Source organism: Toxotes jaculatrix, chromosome 12 (assembly GCF_017976425.1).
Source record: "Toxotes jaculatrix isolate fToxJac2 chromosome 12, fToxJac2.pri, whole genome shotgun sequence".
In the NCBI taxonomy this organism is placed as follows: Eukaryota; Metazoa; Chordata; class Actinopteri; family Toxotidae; genus Toxotes; species Toxotes jaculatrix.
In genome coordinates this window covers 11,400,557-11,419,025 of record NC_054405.1, presented here as the reverse complement: position 1 = coordinate 11,419,025, position 18,469 = coordinate 11,400,557, and the positions used below count along the sequence as shown (strand labels likewise).

At 41.6% G+C, this 18,469-nt stretch overlaps 2 protein-coding genes across 2 annotated transcripts; one reads left to right on the top strand and one right to left on the bottom strand.

Moving 5' to 3' along the window:
- The first annotated feature begins 2,337 nt into the window (after positions 1-2,337).
- On the top strand, positions 2,338-6,637 carry gltpd2b (glycolipid transfer protein domain containing 2b). The gene is made up of 4 exons (XM_041051507.1): positions 2,338-2,532; positions 4,738-4,796; positions 4,968-5,146; positions 5,285-6,637. Exons 1-4 carry the CDS (start codon positions 2,463-2,465, stop codon positions 5,901-5,903), a joined length of 927 nt encoding a protein of 308 aa, XP_040907441.1. The 5' UTR covers positions 2,338-2,462; the 3' UTR covers positions 5,904-6,637.
- A 295-nt stretch (positions 6,638-6,932) lies between these two features.
- Positions 6,933-18,421, bottom strand: atp1b2b (ATPase Na+/K+ transporting subunit beta 2b). Its single transcript, XM_041052087.1, has 7 exons — positions 17,964-18,421; positions 13,541-13,669; positions 13,341-13,448; positions 12,926-13,131; positions 12,599-12,658; positions 11,974-12,069; positions 6,933-11,803 (listed from the first exon to the last, which is right to left on the bottom strand). Exons 1-7 carry the CDS (start codon positions 18,052-18,054, stop codon positions 11,639-11,641), a joined length of 855 nt encoding a protein of 284 aa, XP_040908021.1. The 5' UTR covers positions 18,055-18,421; the 3' UTR covers positions 6,933-11,638.
- Positions 18,422-18,469: the final 48 nt, after the last annotated feature.

Genomic DNA, 18,469 nt, shown 5'->3' with positions numbered 1-18,469 from the left:
TAGAGCTCAGGACAGAGGAAGGGCTGGATCTGTCCAGCTTCTAATCCAAGTTCATAGAGCAGGATGAAGAACAGCAGAGCTTTTCTAGCTTCTTCTGCGCAACTGAGTTTTCCTCAACTCCACTCAGTCATACTCAGCAATTCTTTAAAATAACTAACGTGGAGGTCTGTCAGTGCAAAATGTCAGGCAGGCATGTGTAACTGTTTTTCATAACTACTGTTATAAATATAGCCACACCTAGTGAAGCAGGGGTGTTCGAACCATTGCAGAGTTAATGCGGTTGCACCAAGACCTTTATCTGAATATGCAATGACAACATTTTTAAAATCAGCAGCGCCTGTTGTGCATCGTACACATCAGTTGAACCAATATCAGTCTTTAACTGTACTGTACATTAAATCACATTTTAAACCTCTGTTAATTGATTTACATGAGATTTTGAATACTTGTGGCAAATGGTATTTGAAACTTCAGATCACATTTGTACCTCAGGCAACAAATAATTAGGGGTCACAAAACAGAAGAATCAACATCAGCACTATTTTTTTTTCACTGAATATTTGCTTCAAAATGTCTGCACTATTGTTGTTCATCTAGCTTGTAAGATGTTTGTTATGTGTATTGAGAGCAAATGACCAAACTGGATTACATGGCTAATCCTGGTACTGTGGTTAAATGTTTTGACTGTCCACGTGTGTTTTTGTGCACAGGATAGTGGAAAATACAGTGTGGTTGTATCTGACAGTGACAAAATCCCTCTATATCTATTTCAAAATGTTTGTTACTACATCAAAACATGTAATTAGAGAGCACCAGCTGTGTGGATTCAAACAGTTTTAGGTTTTCTGAAAGGGTCACATGTTTTCACAGGGATTCAGTCTCCCCTTGTCTGTTGCTGCCTATTTCAGACAGGATCATCCATTGGTTGCACAGAATAAAAGCCCCATGACCGGCCCCTCCCAGCTAAGTAATGAATGCCCCTGCTTTCACTTTTTTTTTTTCCCGCTCCTCGGTTGAAAAATACCATTGTTGAGTCTCTCTCTTCATGAGCACACATGTGGTTTGGCTTGAGTGTGGAGTTCAATGTCTGCTCACCTCCCCCCGCAGCAGCAGCAACAAACCCAACTGATAGAGGACCAATCACTGGGTTTTCAGTGATTATCACCTCTGATAGTGATAATCATGAGAACACCATTTATACGCTAAGTCCATCCTCCTGTTTTACTGACATGTCTCAGACTTTAGACTTCAGAAATTGAAAGAATCAATAAATAATTAGCATTTAAAAGGATACGTTATAAAATAGAAATTCCCTTTTGTAAAAGACATGGCGACATGAGAAAGGAAATCACATCTTTTTATGTATATTTTTTTCCAAAATAATAGATTCATTTTGTTTGTTCGCCAACATGTTTTGCAGAGCTACCAATGTCTTTGTCATATCTAGAATTAGATTAGTGGATGAATGGACAGCTTTGTTCCTTTTGCTCTCTCCAGCTAGGATAAGCTTGGTTAGACTGTTATTCATTGACAAACACGGATTTGCTATCGCATCTCTCCCTGTTCAGCCACCCAAAGAAGATTTTGTTGTCCCACAGATGAATCAATACAGAGGTTTACACCAGGTTGTCATGACTGTATCAAAATAGTAAAAATAAATATTAAGAGAGGGAAAAAAAATTCTCTTTACATTAAGACACTTCAGTGTTTCATGTTATTCTCTTACTTAAACCAACTTGTTTTCAGGAAAGTGTGTCAGCATTATTGTAATGTGCAGTGGTTGTGGTGGTGCTCTTAATGATGTCTGTGAATGAGTTATGGAGAGAGAGAGAAAGAGAGAGCGGGAGAGAGAGGAAGGAGGAGGAAGGGTGGTGGTAGGAGGAGAGCAGAGGGAGCAAGTGTTTACTCAAGCTGACCAGGAATATAGCTCACATATAGAAGATGAATCTGGAGGAAAGGGGTTACTGGCGGACAAGCTACGCTGGCTCTGTTTTATCAGCCAGGGGCTGCAATTGGCTGATCTCTGGACCCTCAGATTGAGCAACACAACAAGAGACAGGCAGCTCCAGAATCAGTTGGAAACAAAGGCAGGGCAGAGGGAAGACGTGAATCAAAGAAAGTCAAAGAAAAACAAAAAAGAAAGAGAAACAACTGGCTGTTGTAGTAGCTTAGCAAGGGAAAGCAGCAGTTGTAAAAGAGAGTTAAACATTAATATAGGTGCTTTTAGGTTCAGTGCTGGACAGAAGTTTTTATTTGAGGTTTTGGGGAGGAGTGTGAAAGATTTGAGAGTACGAGGGAGTAGGTGGGTGGGTGGGGGTCAGAGGCAAGGGTCCGGTAGAGAGTAATTGTGGTGACAGCCAGTGCAAGGGGACAACGGCTCATGTGAGACACAGAGGAATGAAAAGATAAAAAAACAGAGAGGAAACAGAGAGGGACTGACAGACCCAAAACTGGACTTCAGTATGGGTGTAAAGAGCAAGGCTGCTGCAGCTATCTTAGTCCTGCTGCTGTTCTTCGGCTCCCTGTGGCTCCGTGAGTATTCCTGCATATGACTGTATCTGTGTGTGTGTGTGTGTGTGTGGTCTCTATGTTGTACTATTAATCTATACAATCCCTGCCTTGTTTGGAATCCATAGGCTCCAGATCAGGAATGCGTCACATGGTGTGGTGGCTACAGAGTTGAGCGTGGTGGTCACACCACCTTTTGCTGACTCTAAATGCTCAAAACCATTTCAATAACATCACAGAAATATTTCTGTACGTGATTTGACATGTTATTGGAAAGTGAGATGATACAATAACTCTTTTATTTTTTAATTTGAGCTATTTTCAGTCATATCACACAATCTGTTGACTGAATTTAGTTTATTTGTATCTAAAGGTCTACAAATCTTTCTGTCTTACTTCAGGGATTCTTGTGTATTTCAAAAGTCTCCAGAAATATAGAAGAAGAAAAAGCAAAAAGTTATTCAGAATAGGAAATGTTTTGGTCCAAAAGTCAACAAGTAATGTTATAAATGTGAAAACATTTCAAAGGAGCAATTTCAAAGTAATCATTGTTGGGGGGGGGGGGGGGGGGGGGGGGGGGGGGGGCATGTGATCTCTTTCTTTAGCTTGGATTAAATTCAAAGTACTGCAAGATTTGAGAGACTTGAGTCAGACTACAAAGTGCAAACTTAGCAGAAAGCTTTTCAAAGCAGCCATTTCTGCTTCCTCGTAGTAACTCCACTCGGAAACTTAAATTTAGATATGGCTCATAGTGGCAAGACTTCACATCTCTGTTGACACTTCTGGCAACAACTACAGCAGGTCAAGTTAGAAATATGTTTCTGGCATTAGACAGGCTGTGTTTGCTTTGAACTGAAGTAGTTTGGTAGCTCAGTTAGGGTAACTAGCCAAGCTATTTGACAGGAAGCTGAGTGGTTCAGGAGTCTTTTAAGGACAGTCTGGAGGCTCTGTGATTTAGGGACTGGGTGCTACAGTCACAAACCAGAAAGATAAATTATGTTGCAGGCAGCTTTTGTGGCTTTTTGTTGTTCAGTGGTCAGATATACTGGTCCCTAGGCCTGCAGGGGCCTTTGAAGGAATGCCAGAAGGTCCAAAATAAACCTGAGGAATTTTTCAACTTCAGTAAGCTGACTTGACTCAGGCAGATTAATTTGAATAGATACTGTACAGCAGTATAAAGGGCTTTCATCTAATAGTTATTGCCTGTGGAGGCATGCAGCACTCAATGGGAGCCCACAACTGATTCCAGTACAACGTATGCACGTGATGTGTGTGGAGGAAGTCAGTGTTAGAGACAGTCAATGGAGATGACAGACTTTCCTTTGTGACAGGCTGGAATAAGCTCAAGATTAAAACTAAAAAGTTTTAAGAATGCTTATTTCTGTGCTATGTACAGCATCCCGTGATCTATGTGGAATTCATCAAGAATGTATTAACATATAGTCATCCTCTTCATAACCAGTTTCTCGTGTTAATAGGATGACAGATCTATCACATGACAGTGATGTTTGCCAATGAGCTGCTGTAAAGCAAAGATACTCTAATCTAATTTAAAGAGGCCAGTTCTATATTTTACATGGTCAATGTATCAAATGCCAATGTGAAAAAAAATGGGACCATGTGAAAGGAGTCCTTTGTACCATCTGAATTTGCAGCTCTCCTGGACTTTATAGAGCTAGTACAGCCCAGTGAGTTCCAGCTCCTTGATTAGCCTTTCTGTCAATAAATTTACTCTTTTGGTTCACTCTCTTCTGTTCTCTAGCTGGTGAGCATGGTGGAGGATTTAGCAACTAAAGGGAGTTAATAATAGGTTTACCTTCACCAGGCTCCTGGAAATAGGCCTCTAAACAAATAATAATGCTACTCTGTAACTGCTGGAAGTATAAATGAGCAATAAGCTTGCTAACAAGTTCACCATATTACCTCAAAGGTGGTTATGTGTCAACATTGAGCTCACAACTTTTTACAGCTGCCTCCAAGTGGCAAAATAAAATCAATTGTTTCAGGTTTAATGTGGGGAACGTGTGAGTCCCACTGACCCACAATTCCTCATAATTAACATAAACCTATAAATATTTTATTTTGATGTGCTAAATGTACTCACAGAGTGTCCTTGCTGCTGGAAGAGAGCTGCAGTTAACTTGCAGTATTATCAGAAAAAAAAATCTCTGCGACCAACAACTAACTGTAAGGCTTTCTCTTGTTTCCTTTTCCAATGTGTTTTTACAGAGGGAGGTTTGGATTACCACTGGGATTCTTGTATAAAAGGTTATAATAATGTAAATAAGGTAAGGAGAACAAACAATAAGTCACTGCATCACTTGTCACATTTCCTCCATAAGACTAATTATGTGAAGCAGATGGGCAATTTGTATGTAGTGAATCACTTCTGCTCTCTCGCTTTCTTTGTCCCGCCTATCACCACCACACTCGCACACCTCCCATCCCCCCACCGTCAGCTTCACCAGCTGTCCAACAGCAGTGGGGGTGATGGAGCTGAGGGCCCACAGGTCCTACAGGGGTGCCCTGGTCAGACCTTCCAGGTGTCACTGCTGCTCTCCCACCTGCTGGCAGCACCAGCCTACACCTCTGACGTGTTGCTGCAGCCCTATCTGTCCAGCTGGGACGAGCTTGTGAAGTAAGATAATCAGATAAAGCAGAAGTGCAGGGAGGGAGATGGATTCCTTTACAGCCACCAGATAGAATGATGTTTATGGCTTATGGCATAATCTGGACTCTGTAAGCTGATTCACCTTGTTCTGTGTTACTCCTCCAGGTTTATGGATGCTCTGGGCCCGATGGTGGGACTGATATCGAAAGAGATAGAAAGTAAGACCTCTATAATCCGCCAACTGGCCCTTTTGGCAGAAGAGAACCCTGAAGCAGAGTTGGGCCCAGATCTACACTCAATAGACTCAGAGACGACAGAGGCCGGGACAAAGAAAAGTTTAGAGGCCTCACAGCACACAGGTGCTTACCACTCTGTGCGCTCTATGATCTGGGTGGAACTGAACCGAGGCGTGGTGGACTTCCACCAACACTCAGACTCTGGATGCCGGACTCTTCTGCGCCTGCATCGTGCTCTGCTTTGGTTGAAGCTCTTCCTGGAGAAGCTGGCTGAGACACCAGTCGCCGGCCGGCTCAGGAGCCCCTCAGAGCTGTGCCGCGAGGCCTACCAGAACACCCTTGCGAACTACCACACCTGGTTCGTCCGCAGGGCTGCGGAGCTAGCCTTCATTGCCATGCCGGAAAGGAATTTCTTCTTCAAGCTTGTGTGTGTGCAGAACCAAGAAGAGCTGAGCACAGTGCTGAATAGAGTGGTTCAGGCCATCAGTGAGGTTTACGACAGGACGCAGAAAGCTCTGGAGGAAAATGGCATGCTGGACTTGCCATAGAAAATGGGACAATCAGACTGTACGCTACTACTGTTTTTCCATGTTTTGCACTGTCCTCATGATATCATATTCAGATACAAATAAGGTCTAAACTTGAGGAAACACAAGTGGACACTTTTTTTTCAGCTACAATTTTAACATGCCATATTTTTGTTCTCAACCAAAGCCCTGTGTATACAATCAAGTAAAAGTGAAAATCACTTTGCTGCACTCTGACATTCCTCATCAAGTTTTATGAGATAATGTCTCAACTTTAAGCTGAGAAGCATTTTTAAGGCAGCTGATAATGCAATGAGGCTGGCTAAACCCAGACTGTGAATTATTTAAGCCAGTGGACACAATAGCATGAACATAATCACCTCCACTGTAAAACGTGTCACTGCGGAGCTGATTTTGTTGTGGACCATAGTGTTCATGTTTTTGTGCCTACCCCCACCCATATGTAGTTGCTAATTTTTTTTTTCTACATTTAAAATTCTATTGAAAATGACTGATGTCTTAATTGTATTTAATATTTTGTGATTTAGTTTGCTACCTCAAAGCTGGCTAGGTCTAGATGCCTCATAGCCTTAAAATCTCAGACCAATCTGTCCTGATTAAAGAAGAATTACACAAAAACAAAGGACGATACACATGGTGCTTCACGGTAACTGTGGTGTTCAGTATAAATTCCTAAGTTTTACACTGGCAGTTTTTGTATCATGTTCAGAATAATTAAATATCTATAAAATGAACAAGAGAGAATCCAGTTGCCTGTTTTATAACATAGTCTGGTCCAGTAATGTGATAACTCTGACATTTAAATGCCACTGAACTGTTGTGTAATGTTATCCAACATCCAGCAGAGGTTCCAACGCTCTGCCACAGACTAATCTTCACTTTCTTTACCTCATGGTGAATGTAATCTGCCCTGTGTAACACTCCTACCTGGCCCCATTTTGTGGAAATGGTTTTGTTTTTTGTTTTTGTTTTTAAAAGCTTCCTCCCTGCATTATATCTCTTTGTAAGAATATTTAACATGTTAAAATATGTTAAACATGTTAAATATTTCCTGAATAATCTACAACCCGTTAAAGAATTTTAACGGGTTGTAGATTATTCAGTAATGCGTGTGTAACACAGAGAATAGTATGTGCAAATATCAGTCACTGGCACTTCTCTTGATCAGACTATTTTAAACCCACAAATACCTCTAATGCTACGTAATCCTGGCTCTCTCCCTTTTCCTGGACTGCGCTCTCTCTTTCTGAGGAGAAGACAGTGAAGAAAGGAGAGATAAGGATAGAGCCCGAGGGCACAGCGTGAGCAAGAGACAGGAGCCGGTTGAAGGTCAGTGAGCGGAAGTACACTTCAGCTGTAATCTTGTCAAGCAGTTGGAGGCAGACTACGTTAAAGCAGCTCCCAAAGGGAACGCATCCAACCTAAATGAGGATTCACATATTTTTGATCTTGGATGGATCAATATTTATGATTATGAATAGCAATCTGTTGCACAATAATCAAGCCAAGACATGAATGTGTGAGCTCTGACCCGTGATGTGTGTAGGAGGATGACGTGTTGCTGGTGGTATTTCCGCTACACATTCACATCCTCATGATACTCTTGTGAAAATAAACTGAGATTCTCACTAATTCACTTCAGGAAATCAGACTACCATGTCACCCTTTGGGTTTTCACCAGTAGGTGCGCACAGGTCCCACTGGTGCTGTAGGCTGTGAGGATTATGGTGAATGGGATTACATTAGCTTATATCCACCTGACGCTACTTTTGACTCTGGCCTGTTTCTTTCTCTGTCCCCTTACAAAGAGCATGCTAAATCTGACCACATTTTGATTCAGAGTAATTACGATGAGACGTTAATGTAAATATACACGGAAGGAAATGTGACTGCGAGGCAGAGGGCAAAAAATAATTTTCAGTTTGAGTTCCCTTAAATGACATTTATTTATTTCTCTATCTTGGTTTGCAGTAAACATGAGCAAAATATACATAGAGTAAGAGCAAAAATAAAGATCCAGAACAGAATTATTCTCCTTTTGGGTGAGATTATTTCAGCAAATTTTATGGTTGAACACCACAGTTTTAGGCAATAATATGATGTAACATGAGGGGATTAGATGGGGGTAACAAGGTTTCTTGAAATTATTCCTTATTTAAAATGCAAACAGCTGACTCTCTCTGACATTTGCTCTAGGCCCTGTTGTAGTTTTGTTTTTAAATTGTCTTAATGTCCTGCACTTGAATGCTCCCTGAAAGCACTGCTCCCTCTGATTTCTCTACCACATTACCAATATACTTTGTCTTAATTCTGATACATCAGACCCCAGTGATCAGAGAACTTTCATTGCAAGCTTCACAAGCTCAATTTAAGAAGGTAGAAAGGACTCAAACAATGACAAAAAAATCCACATTTAAAAAAACCCTAAAACTTTCCCAACCAAGCTGTTAACATTTTGCCATTTGTTGAACTAAATGATGAAAACCTACCAGGTAGCTCCCATGACATGATACAATCCAAGCGAATACATTCTCTCCTCTTTACAACAAAATAGCAATAAAAATACTCTTTTATAAACAAAACAACAGTTTTTATATTATTCCATCCTGGTAATACACACAGGCAAAAACTGCCTGAATGCAATATCCATATGTTCTTTCCTTTTTTTTTCTCCTTTGCTCTTGATGATACGCTTTGTTTATTTTGTTACAGCCTTTTCCAATAAATACACAAGAAATAAATATATTGCTTTTTGAGGACATCTCCAAATTATCACAGAAAATAAAAGGGATAAATGGAGATAACAGGAAATAACATTCTGTGACACTGGGGAACAACACTGTCTGTCCACCAGGAGGCACTGTTATGTTGTAATGAAACCTGTTCCTTTTGTGCATATTATTATTACTATAATTATCATTATCATTATTATATATGAGTAGGCCTTTTAATCACACAGGGTCTGTTGCCCTCCACCTGGATCCTACAGTATTTCTGCCTGAGATCCTTACTAAGATCTGCTGCTCAGGATGAGTCAGTGCAGCAACGTAAATAATATTTAAACTGTCATGAAGATCTTTGGTTGAAGAACAAATCTTCACATGCACATAAGTCAAACAAATGGAGGTGATGAAGCAAAACATTTTATTTGCTTCGTTGTGATTTAAAAGGGCCTCACTGAGTTTAACAATGAATGGGGAAAAATAGGAATTGAATGCACAGAAGAAAAAAAATGAGGAAGGAATGAACCTTGTTTTATCCATCTCGAACACGATGATAGTGAACCAAGTGTTTGACACAAGGAGGAGGAGCGATAAAGTAGGGTAAAGAAGTTCAGCGTGCCTGCTCTGGATTAGCCGGTCAGATTAAGAGATTACAGTGAAATTAAGTAAGTGTTGCAGGGATGCCAGAGGAGAAATGCATGTGAAGTGGTCAGTCAGTCACAAAAAGCCCAAAAAAGAGCCTCAGATGACTGTTAGGGCGTATGATGATGTTAGGGCGCATCCATCTTGATTAGATTTAACTGTCTTTCTTTCTTTCTCTGTCTGTCTGGCTGGATTAGATAATGAGGTCCTCTTTAAACCACTGCGAGAGATATGTACATGCATATTGAGGAACACATTGCTGTGAGAGAAATTAAATGGTGGAGCCAAGCCAAACCTTAATGTGAGTGAACAGATGCTTGTGTTCCACATTAGCTGCAGTGACATGGCAGGATCACAGTCGGATTGGTTACAATTTTGTAGCTGCGCCAGGGCAATGTTTAAAAATGTGACTCCACACATTTCTACCGCTAATCTCAGTTCTGTGTACCTGTACGGCACAGTGAACACAGGTTAAGTAAACAGCTCCAGCACCAAACTCAAGCATAATTTATGAATTTTAAAAGCTTTAAGGTTTTAAAGGTTGGTTGTTCAAACTGGTTATCTAGTTATCATGATGGCTTTGCCGTCAGCCTGATTCATGCAACAGTTCAGAATACTGCAGAAAAAAAGGATTACATGGGACAATATCATTTTCTATGTGAAAGCAAATCTCAAGATTTGGTCATTTCCTACAGGCCTATAGAACAAAACTCTGATTGACAAACACTTCACATTATCAAGACTCTAATTACCTTTAAAAGAAGATGCAAACTACACATTTTGATATCCTGGACGAATATTTTAGAGGCTAAGTATGAGAATGAATGAAACAAAGGGAACAAACACAAACTTTCTATGTCCTCCTCCTCTGAAACTGTACATACATTGATTAATTCAGCTCAGCATCACAAAAAAAGAAGAGAGAAGAAGAGGAAAAAGCACACTTCCAGTGCAAATAAATACAAAATATGACAATGGCATCTATTTCTGATACATGTGAAATAGATGCAACACACACAAAAAAAAAAAAAAAAAACAACTCTAAATATTCATGTTTAAATTAATTACAAATTGAGACACAAGAAAATGGTTCCTGGTTTAACTTTAGGAATGAAATGACAGTGTCAGGGAGTGTAACGTCATTGTGCAGCAGGAGGATCATTTTAGCTGTTCTCACGTGATGTTGACATGGTTGTTTGAGCTGATAACTTTCGTCTGGGGGGAGCCAGGGAGCTGAATTTACTTAAGGTAATGTTGTCAAGATGAGACATAACTGACGTCCTGTCTCCCATCAGAGTTCGTTTGGCGTCAGCTGCGTTGATATGAGCATTCGCAGCAACCCAAATACCCCTGTTTTTAACAGGCTGCTCTCAGGTCAAACAACCAGTTTGAATATGAAATGATCCAAAATGATTATCATTTAATCCAAGTCCTCTCACGTGAAGAACGGACTCAAGCATTCATAATGTTTGCCACTTAATGAATATTGCACATTGCATGCAATTTCCCGACCTACAGTATGAGATGGGAACTGTGAATGGAACACACACACAAACAGCAACACACACAGACAACCACACACACACACACACACACACACACGCACACACACACACTTAAAGTTTTTGAATTCTACTGTAACTCCCTTTTTAAAAATTTTTTTTTTCTTTAAAGATTTCAATCTTAGTGTATGTTGTTTTCGAAACACATACTGGCTGTGCGTGTAGTTTAGAAGATTACAGTGCAGTCCCTCCTGGTGGTCAGTGATTTGACATAACCATATTTCACACTTAGCAGAGAGGTGGGACACAAGGGCCTCCTGCCCTCAAAGCACACTAAAGACAATACACACATGCAAAATGGCTTCATCTCTGCATCCATCCATCAAGATATACACGAGTCGGTTGGACTATTCTTTTAAGTGCAACAAAATAGATGTACTGATATAAGGTTATGATACCGTATAAATACTGTAGATATACACATTTTGTATTGTAATTTGTGTATATTCATATATAGAGGGATACTCTATAAGGAGGCAGCAGGAGGGGAGCAGCAATAAAGTGGTAATGTTGCTGATCCTTGCAAACTCTGAAAACACATGTTCACATCCTTTATATCCCCTAGTTTGTCATGCAGTATAAATAGACATCACCTCAAACTAATGTACAGGAAAGAATTTGTCCCAAAGCGCACAGACAGAAATAATGACAGGATTACCACCCTTTTATTCTCAACTCATCTCAGAACACAACTGGACAATGTGTAAACAAAACCTACAAAGGGTGTGAATACTGTGATTTGTTTCTGTGCACGTGCAGTGTTGCAGAGAATGAAGAAAGTGATTTTCAAGAGAGGAAAAAGGTCAACCTAGTTAGTGTTGATCCTCAGCTTGAAAGACACTCTTCCAGCAAACTTGTCTCTTTCACTTCCAATTGGAATGTTGTTGGCGTTGATCTTGCACTCGATGTTGACGTCTTGATTGACAGTAATGTTAAGGAACTTGACGGCAACCAAAGGCTGAGAATAGTTCACCTGCAAAAACAGATCCAATGACATCTCTGAACACGGATTTGAACCAGCATTTTCTGTCTGGTGCATATTTAATGCAAAATGCAAAGTTAATAAAAGCTGTTGTATCATTAGCAGCAAACTTTAACATATTGTGTATTTTTAATGTAAAGCACAGTACCTGAGCCACTTACCTGAGCTTTCTTGCCATAGTAAGGATAGTACATAAGGTTGAATGTGCCATTTGGAGGGAAGTACACCAACTCTCCAATTTTGTCAGTGTCTTCTCTCTGAGGGAGTGAAACAGCTTCATCAGTTACAGCCTGAAAGATCACTTCACATATGTGGGAGCAGAGAAGGGAAGCCTCATTAATCTTCTTCTTTTCTCTATGTCTCATTTCCCAACGCGCCTGCCATCTTCTTCAACAGTCTTTTTTAAGGCAAGACACCTCATATGCAACTGCACTCTACACTACTGCTACTCAAGTGTAAACATCACCTAAAACTCTACCAAACACATTTTCTTATCCTGTTCTTACCCATTCATCTTTGCCAACTTTGTATCTCTTAGAGTGGGCAAATCAAAGGGACATGATGGAGCAGAGAAAAAAGGAAGGAAAAGAACAGCAATGTACATATGCGTTGTAAATGCAACACAGACATGATGGTTGAAACAGTACAAACACAAACATTAAATGAAAGGGGAGAGGAGCGATAGGAGACATATTGCAGATGAGAGTGAGGCACAATAGCTATGAATGGGCTGAAATCCAAATTGTTATGTTAAGCCTTTCATTGTGAAAGACAAAAAGGGATTACCTTTGCACCACAGGTGACATACGGAGCCTGTCCGTTCAGTCCTGGCCGCATCCCAATCACCTGGTGAGAGAGAGAGAAAGACAACACATCTCCAGCACCATCTCTCATCTCAGTCTTATGTAAACACTGATGAAAGGAAAATAATGTTTAAAGCTGTTTAAAGCAACAAGAAATGGAACAACTGGTGACTCTAATCTTTATACTGACTTCTTTTTTTTTTTTTTACTGGGATTATCTTTTCCTCATTCCCAACCAGTCTCATTATCTCAATCACTCCATGTCTCCTAGCAACACCATCCATTTCCCTTGCCTCTTTCTCTTTCATACCCGATTCAGCTTGATGATGATGCATGGCTTGCCCTCCTGGTATCCATAGTAACGGTCATTGATTCCAGAGCACTCCTCCAGCATGGTGCGGTTGAACTGACAAGAGCGCTTCGGGTTGTTCTTCACGTCGTTGCTGTCCTCCTGCAGGAAGTACTGGTCTGGGGTGCACTCATCATTTTTCTGGGCCTGGATGGAGTTGTTGTAGGCTGCAGGAGAGATGAGGGTGGGGGTGGGGTTTATTTTGTTTGTAAGAGCTTATGACTCAACTAAAACCCTAGTGCAAGGCAATCTCCTACCCGCTAACTGTAAAGGAATTATCTCTTATTAGGTAAAAACAATTCATTCTGGGTCTTTGGATAATCCACAGCAGTAAGCTTTTTGAGTCACTGTAAGCGCAGCTGAGAGGCAGACTTACGTGACAGGAACTTGTCCAGCGTCTGAGTGTACATGTCCCAGCTCTCAGTGTTCTTAGTGTGATAGACAATCTCAAAGGTCTCGTCCGCTTTGGGTCTAATCACCATGCCTGTGAGTGACAGAGAGACAGCGGGAGGTTGGTGACACCGCAGCACAGACTGTGACCTGTGTTTGTGCGGTTTGTATCATTAGTTGCTGCACCTGGTGTGGAGAGCCTGTCTTGCCAGGTGGGTTTGTGGTCGTCCAGGGTCTGCAGCATGACATACATGGTGAGCGCGAACAAGCCAGCCAGGAAGATGTAGAAAATTACATAGAAGAGAAGAATAAGACCTGCAAACAAGGAGAGGAGAGAGTTGTATCAACTGGATGTAATATCAGTGAGAAACGGCAGTCTTCACTTCACTTTAACTATAATTCAATTAATTTTAGTTCAATTTGATTTTCAAACACATGAAGGGACCTTATTAGTAAGCAGCACGTACTGTATGATCAGATTTGATCAAACAATGTGGATATATAGAAAAATGCATCAGTAACTTGACACTGTGGAGAGGTTCTCAGCTCTACACCGTGTCTGAACATCACACAGTATTGTGTCTAAATGTTGCTTGCTACCCGCAGAGCTGACCTTTACTGTTTTATTAAGCATTATGAAAAAAATAACTGTTTTTTTTTTCATTTGTAATGATTGCTGTTGCCTGACATCTGTGTCTTACAGTGCACTTGTTGAGCTGTGCTGAGCTGTGGTGGCTCTGCGCTATAATGGAAGGGTTTTTATTTATGCATGAAGACTGCATTAGACTAACATCTGCAACCTTAAGCAACTGCAGGCCGTTTCATAATCACCATAATGCCCAAACACATCATTAAGTATGAATAATCTTGCATCTGAACTGATAATGGAATTAGTTCATTTTGATGAAATGCTGCTGCGTTGCGTCTGTTCGGTCACTTTCGGACCGTGCATGTGAACAGGAAGCCGGCTAATCCTCATTAAACTAGAGGCGCTTCACTCCATCTGCAACATCTGCCTCTCTCTTTCTCACTCACACATGAGCAAATGTCCTTTAGAGACTTAAAATATCATTAATTACACAACATGGCCTAAAATGAAGTTACTTTTATCGGTCAAAATGGTCAAAACATAGACTGTATGTTAATGCTTGATTTCCTCCATCCACTTGACTTAGACAGAGCTGTGCTCTCTCTCCCCCAAGCTTGAAACAGTGTGAATTAAACCAAGGATTGAATGGCTGGTGTCTGACTCATTTCATTACAGAGAGTCCCTGTCCACAGAGCGGGAGGAACGATGACAGAGGAGAGGATACAGGAGGAGGGAGAACAAGGACCCCCTGGAGACTGAGCCACAGGGTCAGGAGATTACAAGCCATCGTGGACTAGGTCTATTTCATGAACAGTGTAAGAAGATCATAGAGATAATGTTACATTAGACAGAAAGTAGGGCTGCAATTAATGATTGTCTTATCAATAAATGTGACATTTTTCATTCTCACATTATCACAGTTTTCCAGAGCTCTAAGATAGCAATAAGAACATCTTCTTATTGCTTGTCCAAAAGTCCCAAAACAAAAGATATTAGATTTATGAAATACAAATCAGAAAAACAGAAAATTTTCACATTTGAGAATCTGGAGCAGGTAAATTTTGGGAACCTTTGCTTGATGAATGGCTAATAATTCACTGACATCGAAATGGCTGTTAAACCTGTTACACTGAACCACACCACACCGAGTGTCAATCAACCCAACAAACCAATGATGTGATGGAATCATTAAATAGTTTTGAAGCAGCTGTTTGGTCCCATCTCAGGTATCCTTGTCCACATAGAGAGCTGGAAAACCAAAATAGCATTTTCTGTGACGCATCCCCCATTTTAAGCAACAACACCTGAGGCTGGCTTTGGGTAGCAGCTGAGTGTCCTGACCCTGTGCCTTTGCTGCATGGCCCCCAGCGTGGAGCTCATTCGCCCTGTCAGCAGGCTCAGTGCTGCATCTGCCTCCCCACACAGCCAGGCTTAGAGGAATCCATAACAAAATGTCAAGGGGAAGCTACTCCATGGGAGGGGGGGTGGGGGGGGGGGGGTATAGTTTTTGTTTGTTTGCTTTTTAATCCAACTGTTGTAACTTGTAGTTATTGGAATTGGAGGTGAAATTAATGAATGGCTGAGTAAGATTTCAGTGAGCGTCCCATCTGTAGGATGGAAAAGGCCCAAGCTGAGTCATTAAATATATACAGAGTCAGTCAGGCTCCAGGCCCTGGAACAAGCCGGAGGCACTGCAGCGAGAGACGCAACAGAGGTAAGATGTGACAAAGCAAAGTGTTTAAGTGTTTATTTTCCCTGTCATCCACAAATATGACACCACACAGGGGAGGACTGGATGTGCACACGTGCATACAGGGTCAAGTGCGCTGGCAGGGTGGCTTTCCCCCTGGCAAAGAGGGTGTTAGGTTTACAGTCTGCCCTCTCAGTCTACTCCGATGATGGACAGTGAAGCATCTCTCTTTCATCCAGGTTTTGTTTTGCAGACGGCAGTTGAAAGCACAGAACAAAAGGACAGGGTGGGATGGTTCAGCATCCTGTTCTTTCTTCAGTGATAAGGGCGGGAGGTGTCTCTTTTCTTTCAGAATTAATTAGGACGACATGCTGTTCAAATTGTTTTGTAAATCGGTGATAAACGCACCTCTGAAATAAAAATGAAAAGGTCTGGAGAGAGGACAGGTAGCTTTGAGCTGTGGATCTTTTACTGTCACACTAATTATTATCCCGTATATAGCGTGCAGAGAACAGCATCCTGACTTTGTTCCTTATTAGGCCCTTTAAGGCTCTTTTCCCCATGTTCCAGTAAAAGCCTTTTGTTGTTTTTGGAAGTGGGAGGTGCAGAACACTTAATTAGTTCTATTTTAAATAGAAGTAGTTGCTCGACTATGTTTGCCTGGTGTCAGCTGGTGGCAATGTAACATCAAAATTGCAGGACTGCTCCACTTTATCGAGGCTATTTCCATATCATTACAGCTCTTTACACAAAGCAGGACACATGAGGAAGTGTTCTGTGTTTCATCCTCAAAGAAGCCTTTGATCTAATGCTGAACATACATTATAGTGCATAAAAATAAATTTGCAAACAGCATATTAGTCTGTCAAGAAGACCGGAGACCGGAGACCTGTTTTGGGTGTTTTCTTAGCCTTTTGCATGTTTTGCATGTTGGACACACAGTCAGGCGGAAGTAAAGGTACAGAATGTACAGCGTATGGTTATTAGGAGAGTGAGGAAGGGACAAGGTGAAATACCAAGTTTAGCAGACATACATGCATTGGCTAACTACAGAAATAGCCTAATTAACGAGCCTTACGGAGCACAGCTTAAAAAGGCCAGCAGACCTCAAAGCACCTGGGACGCATTGAGCTGGATTAAGTGGCACACTGTCGGAGGACTCCAGCAAAGGAAGCTACAGTCAATGATTCCCAACTCTTGACTAATAGTATAATGTCCATTCATGAGACATAATCAGCAGAATACCACTGCAGTGAAAACCACTTTGAGCAGGACCTCAGCCACAAGCACTAAACTTCAGCGTTGCCATCAAGACGATGTTCCCCGGTAAAGAGATCAAAAATAGTCTAAATTCCTGAGAGTGGTTTACTTTGCTAGAACATCCTGAATTGATACCTTCCCCATCAGCCAATGAAGTCATTAGATTAGGATTAAATCCCTCACTGATTTACACACACTGGGAGGGGCCGGGTTGGAGGTGATACAAATAGCATTTGGCCCTCGGCTTTACCCAGATTAAAACGCTCCAATGTCATTAGAACAGAGCCATATGCGCCCTATCATTTCATGAATCTTTGAAATAGTTGCAGGCCGGTTGTGCGGCAGAAAAGAGGACACAACATGGCAATAGTGCTATGTTTTAGACAGAGGCTGGGGTTGGATCTCCCTTCAAAAATCTCAGGGTGGGGGTGGGGGTGTGGGGAGCTGAAAATAAATGACATCACGTTGAAGGTTCATTAGAAGAAATATACAGGCAGACAAACCAATTACCACTTAAATTCAGTGAGCCATCTTCTTAGAAAAACAAAGAAAGTCGTCACTGCAGCAGAATTCATGTTAAAGCTAAGCTACAGGACTCCTCTTCCACAGAGAGGAGCTGATGAGATGCACTTTGCAACAAGAGTGGAACCTGTTCCGGCGATGCTGCAGTGAAATTCAAATGTAAAATAAGACCACATTCCTCCAACCTAATGCTCAGCGCATTGCGCAGGGAAAGCAGCTGCATAAATTAATAAATAAGGAAAGAAACTAGTCAGGAGGAATCTGTTCTTTTTTTTTTCGTAATGCCCCGGATTCCACAGGAGCGGTGCCGCACTCAGATTTCAGCATCAGGCATGTCATTACCTGAGCACCGACTGAGGAGGTGGGGGGAGAAAATGATCAGCTCAAACCACTTCAACCAGGGTGAATATTACATTATTGCTATACACGGTCATTCACATGAAAGGTGTCCCTACAGGAACGGCTTCAGAGACTATGACAGAGACCTGCTAAAGAGCCGAGGGACCATGTTTGCTGCATTGCTGTAGCGTGGACAGTAGCCTACTTACCCCAGCTGCTCGCCGTCCTGCCGAGAAACTCCCTCGTCCTCGGGTTCCATATAAAGTCCTTCCACTCGTTTTTCTCTCCATCCTTTGCCATTTTGTCATAAAAGTTGGGACACCCCTAGTGAATGAGCCCTGATGCAATAAGCGCCGGCTTGAAACAATTGCCAGACAGCAGCTGAGAGAGAGAGAGAGAGAGAGAGAGAGAGAGAGAGAGAGAGAGAGGGAGGGAGCTCTGCTGCACCACCGTAAAGGAGGAGAGGTAATTAAAAACTCAACACGCACAAATTAAAGTAAAAACAGCTCTGCAGCCTGCCTGACAACAGAAGAAATGGACAGAGGTAGCGGTCCTACTCTCAGCACAGACCTAGTAAACTGCCCTCCCCCCCAGCTCTTGTGTCTGCATGCCGCAGAGTTTTGATGAGTGGTGCAGAAATCTAGTGATACTGCGGTAAAGCACTCCCTCCGCCTTCCTCCACAAGCACACTCCCCCCTTCAACCCCCACCGCTAA

Coding starts and splice junctions, on each gene's coding strand:
- atp1b2b (XM_041052087.1), bottom strand. CDS start 18,054: ATGGCAAAGGATGGAGAGAAAAACGAGTGGAAGGACTTTATATGGAAC. Junction 13,449..13,540: donor AGACAGGCTCTCCACACCAG/GTGCAGCAACTA, acceptor TGTCACTCACAG/GCATGGTGATTAGACCCAAA. Junction 11,804..11,973: donor ACTATGGCAAGAAAGCTCAG/GTAAGTGGCTCA, acceptor CTGTTTTTGCAG/GTGAACTATTCTCAGCCTTT.
- gltpd2b (XM_041051507.1), top strand. CDS start 2,463: ATGGGTGTAAAGAGCAAGGCTGCTGCAGCTATCTTAGTCCTGCTGCTG. Junction 4,797..4,967: donor GTTATAATAATGTAAATAAG/GTAAGGAGAACA, acceptor CCCCACCGTCAG/CTTCACCAGCTGTCCAACAG. Junction 5,147..5,284: donor AGCTGGGACGAGCTTGTGAA/GTAAGATAATCA, acceptor TTACTCCTCCAG/GTTTATGGATGCTCTGGGCC.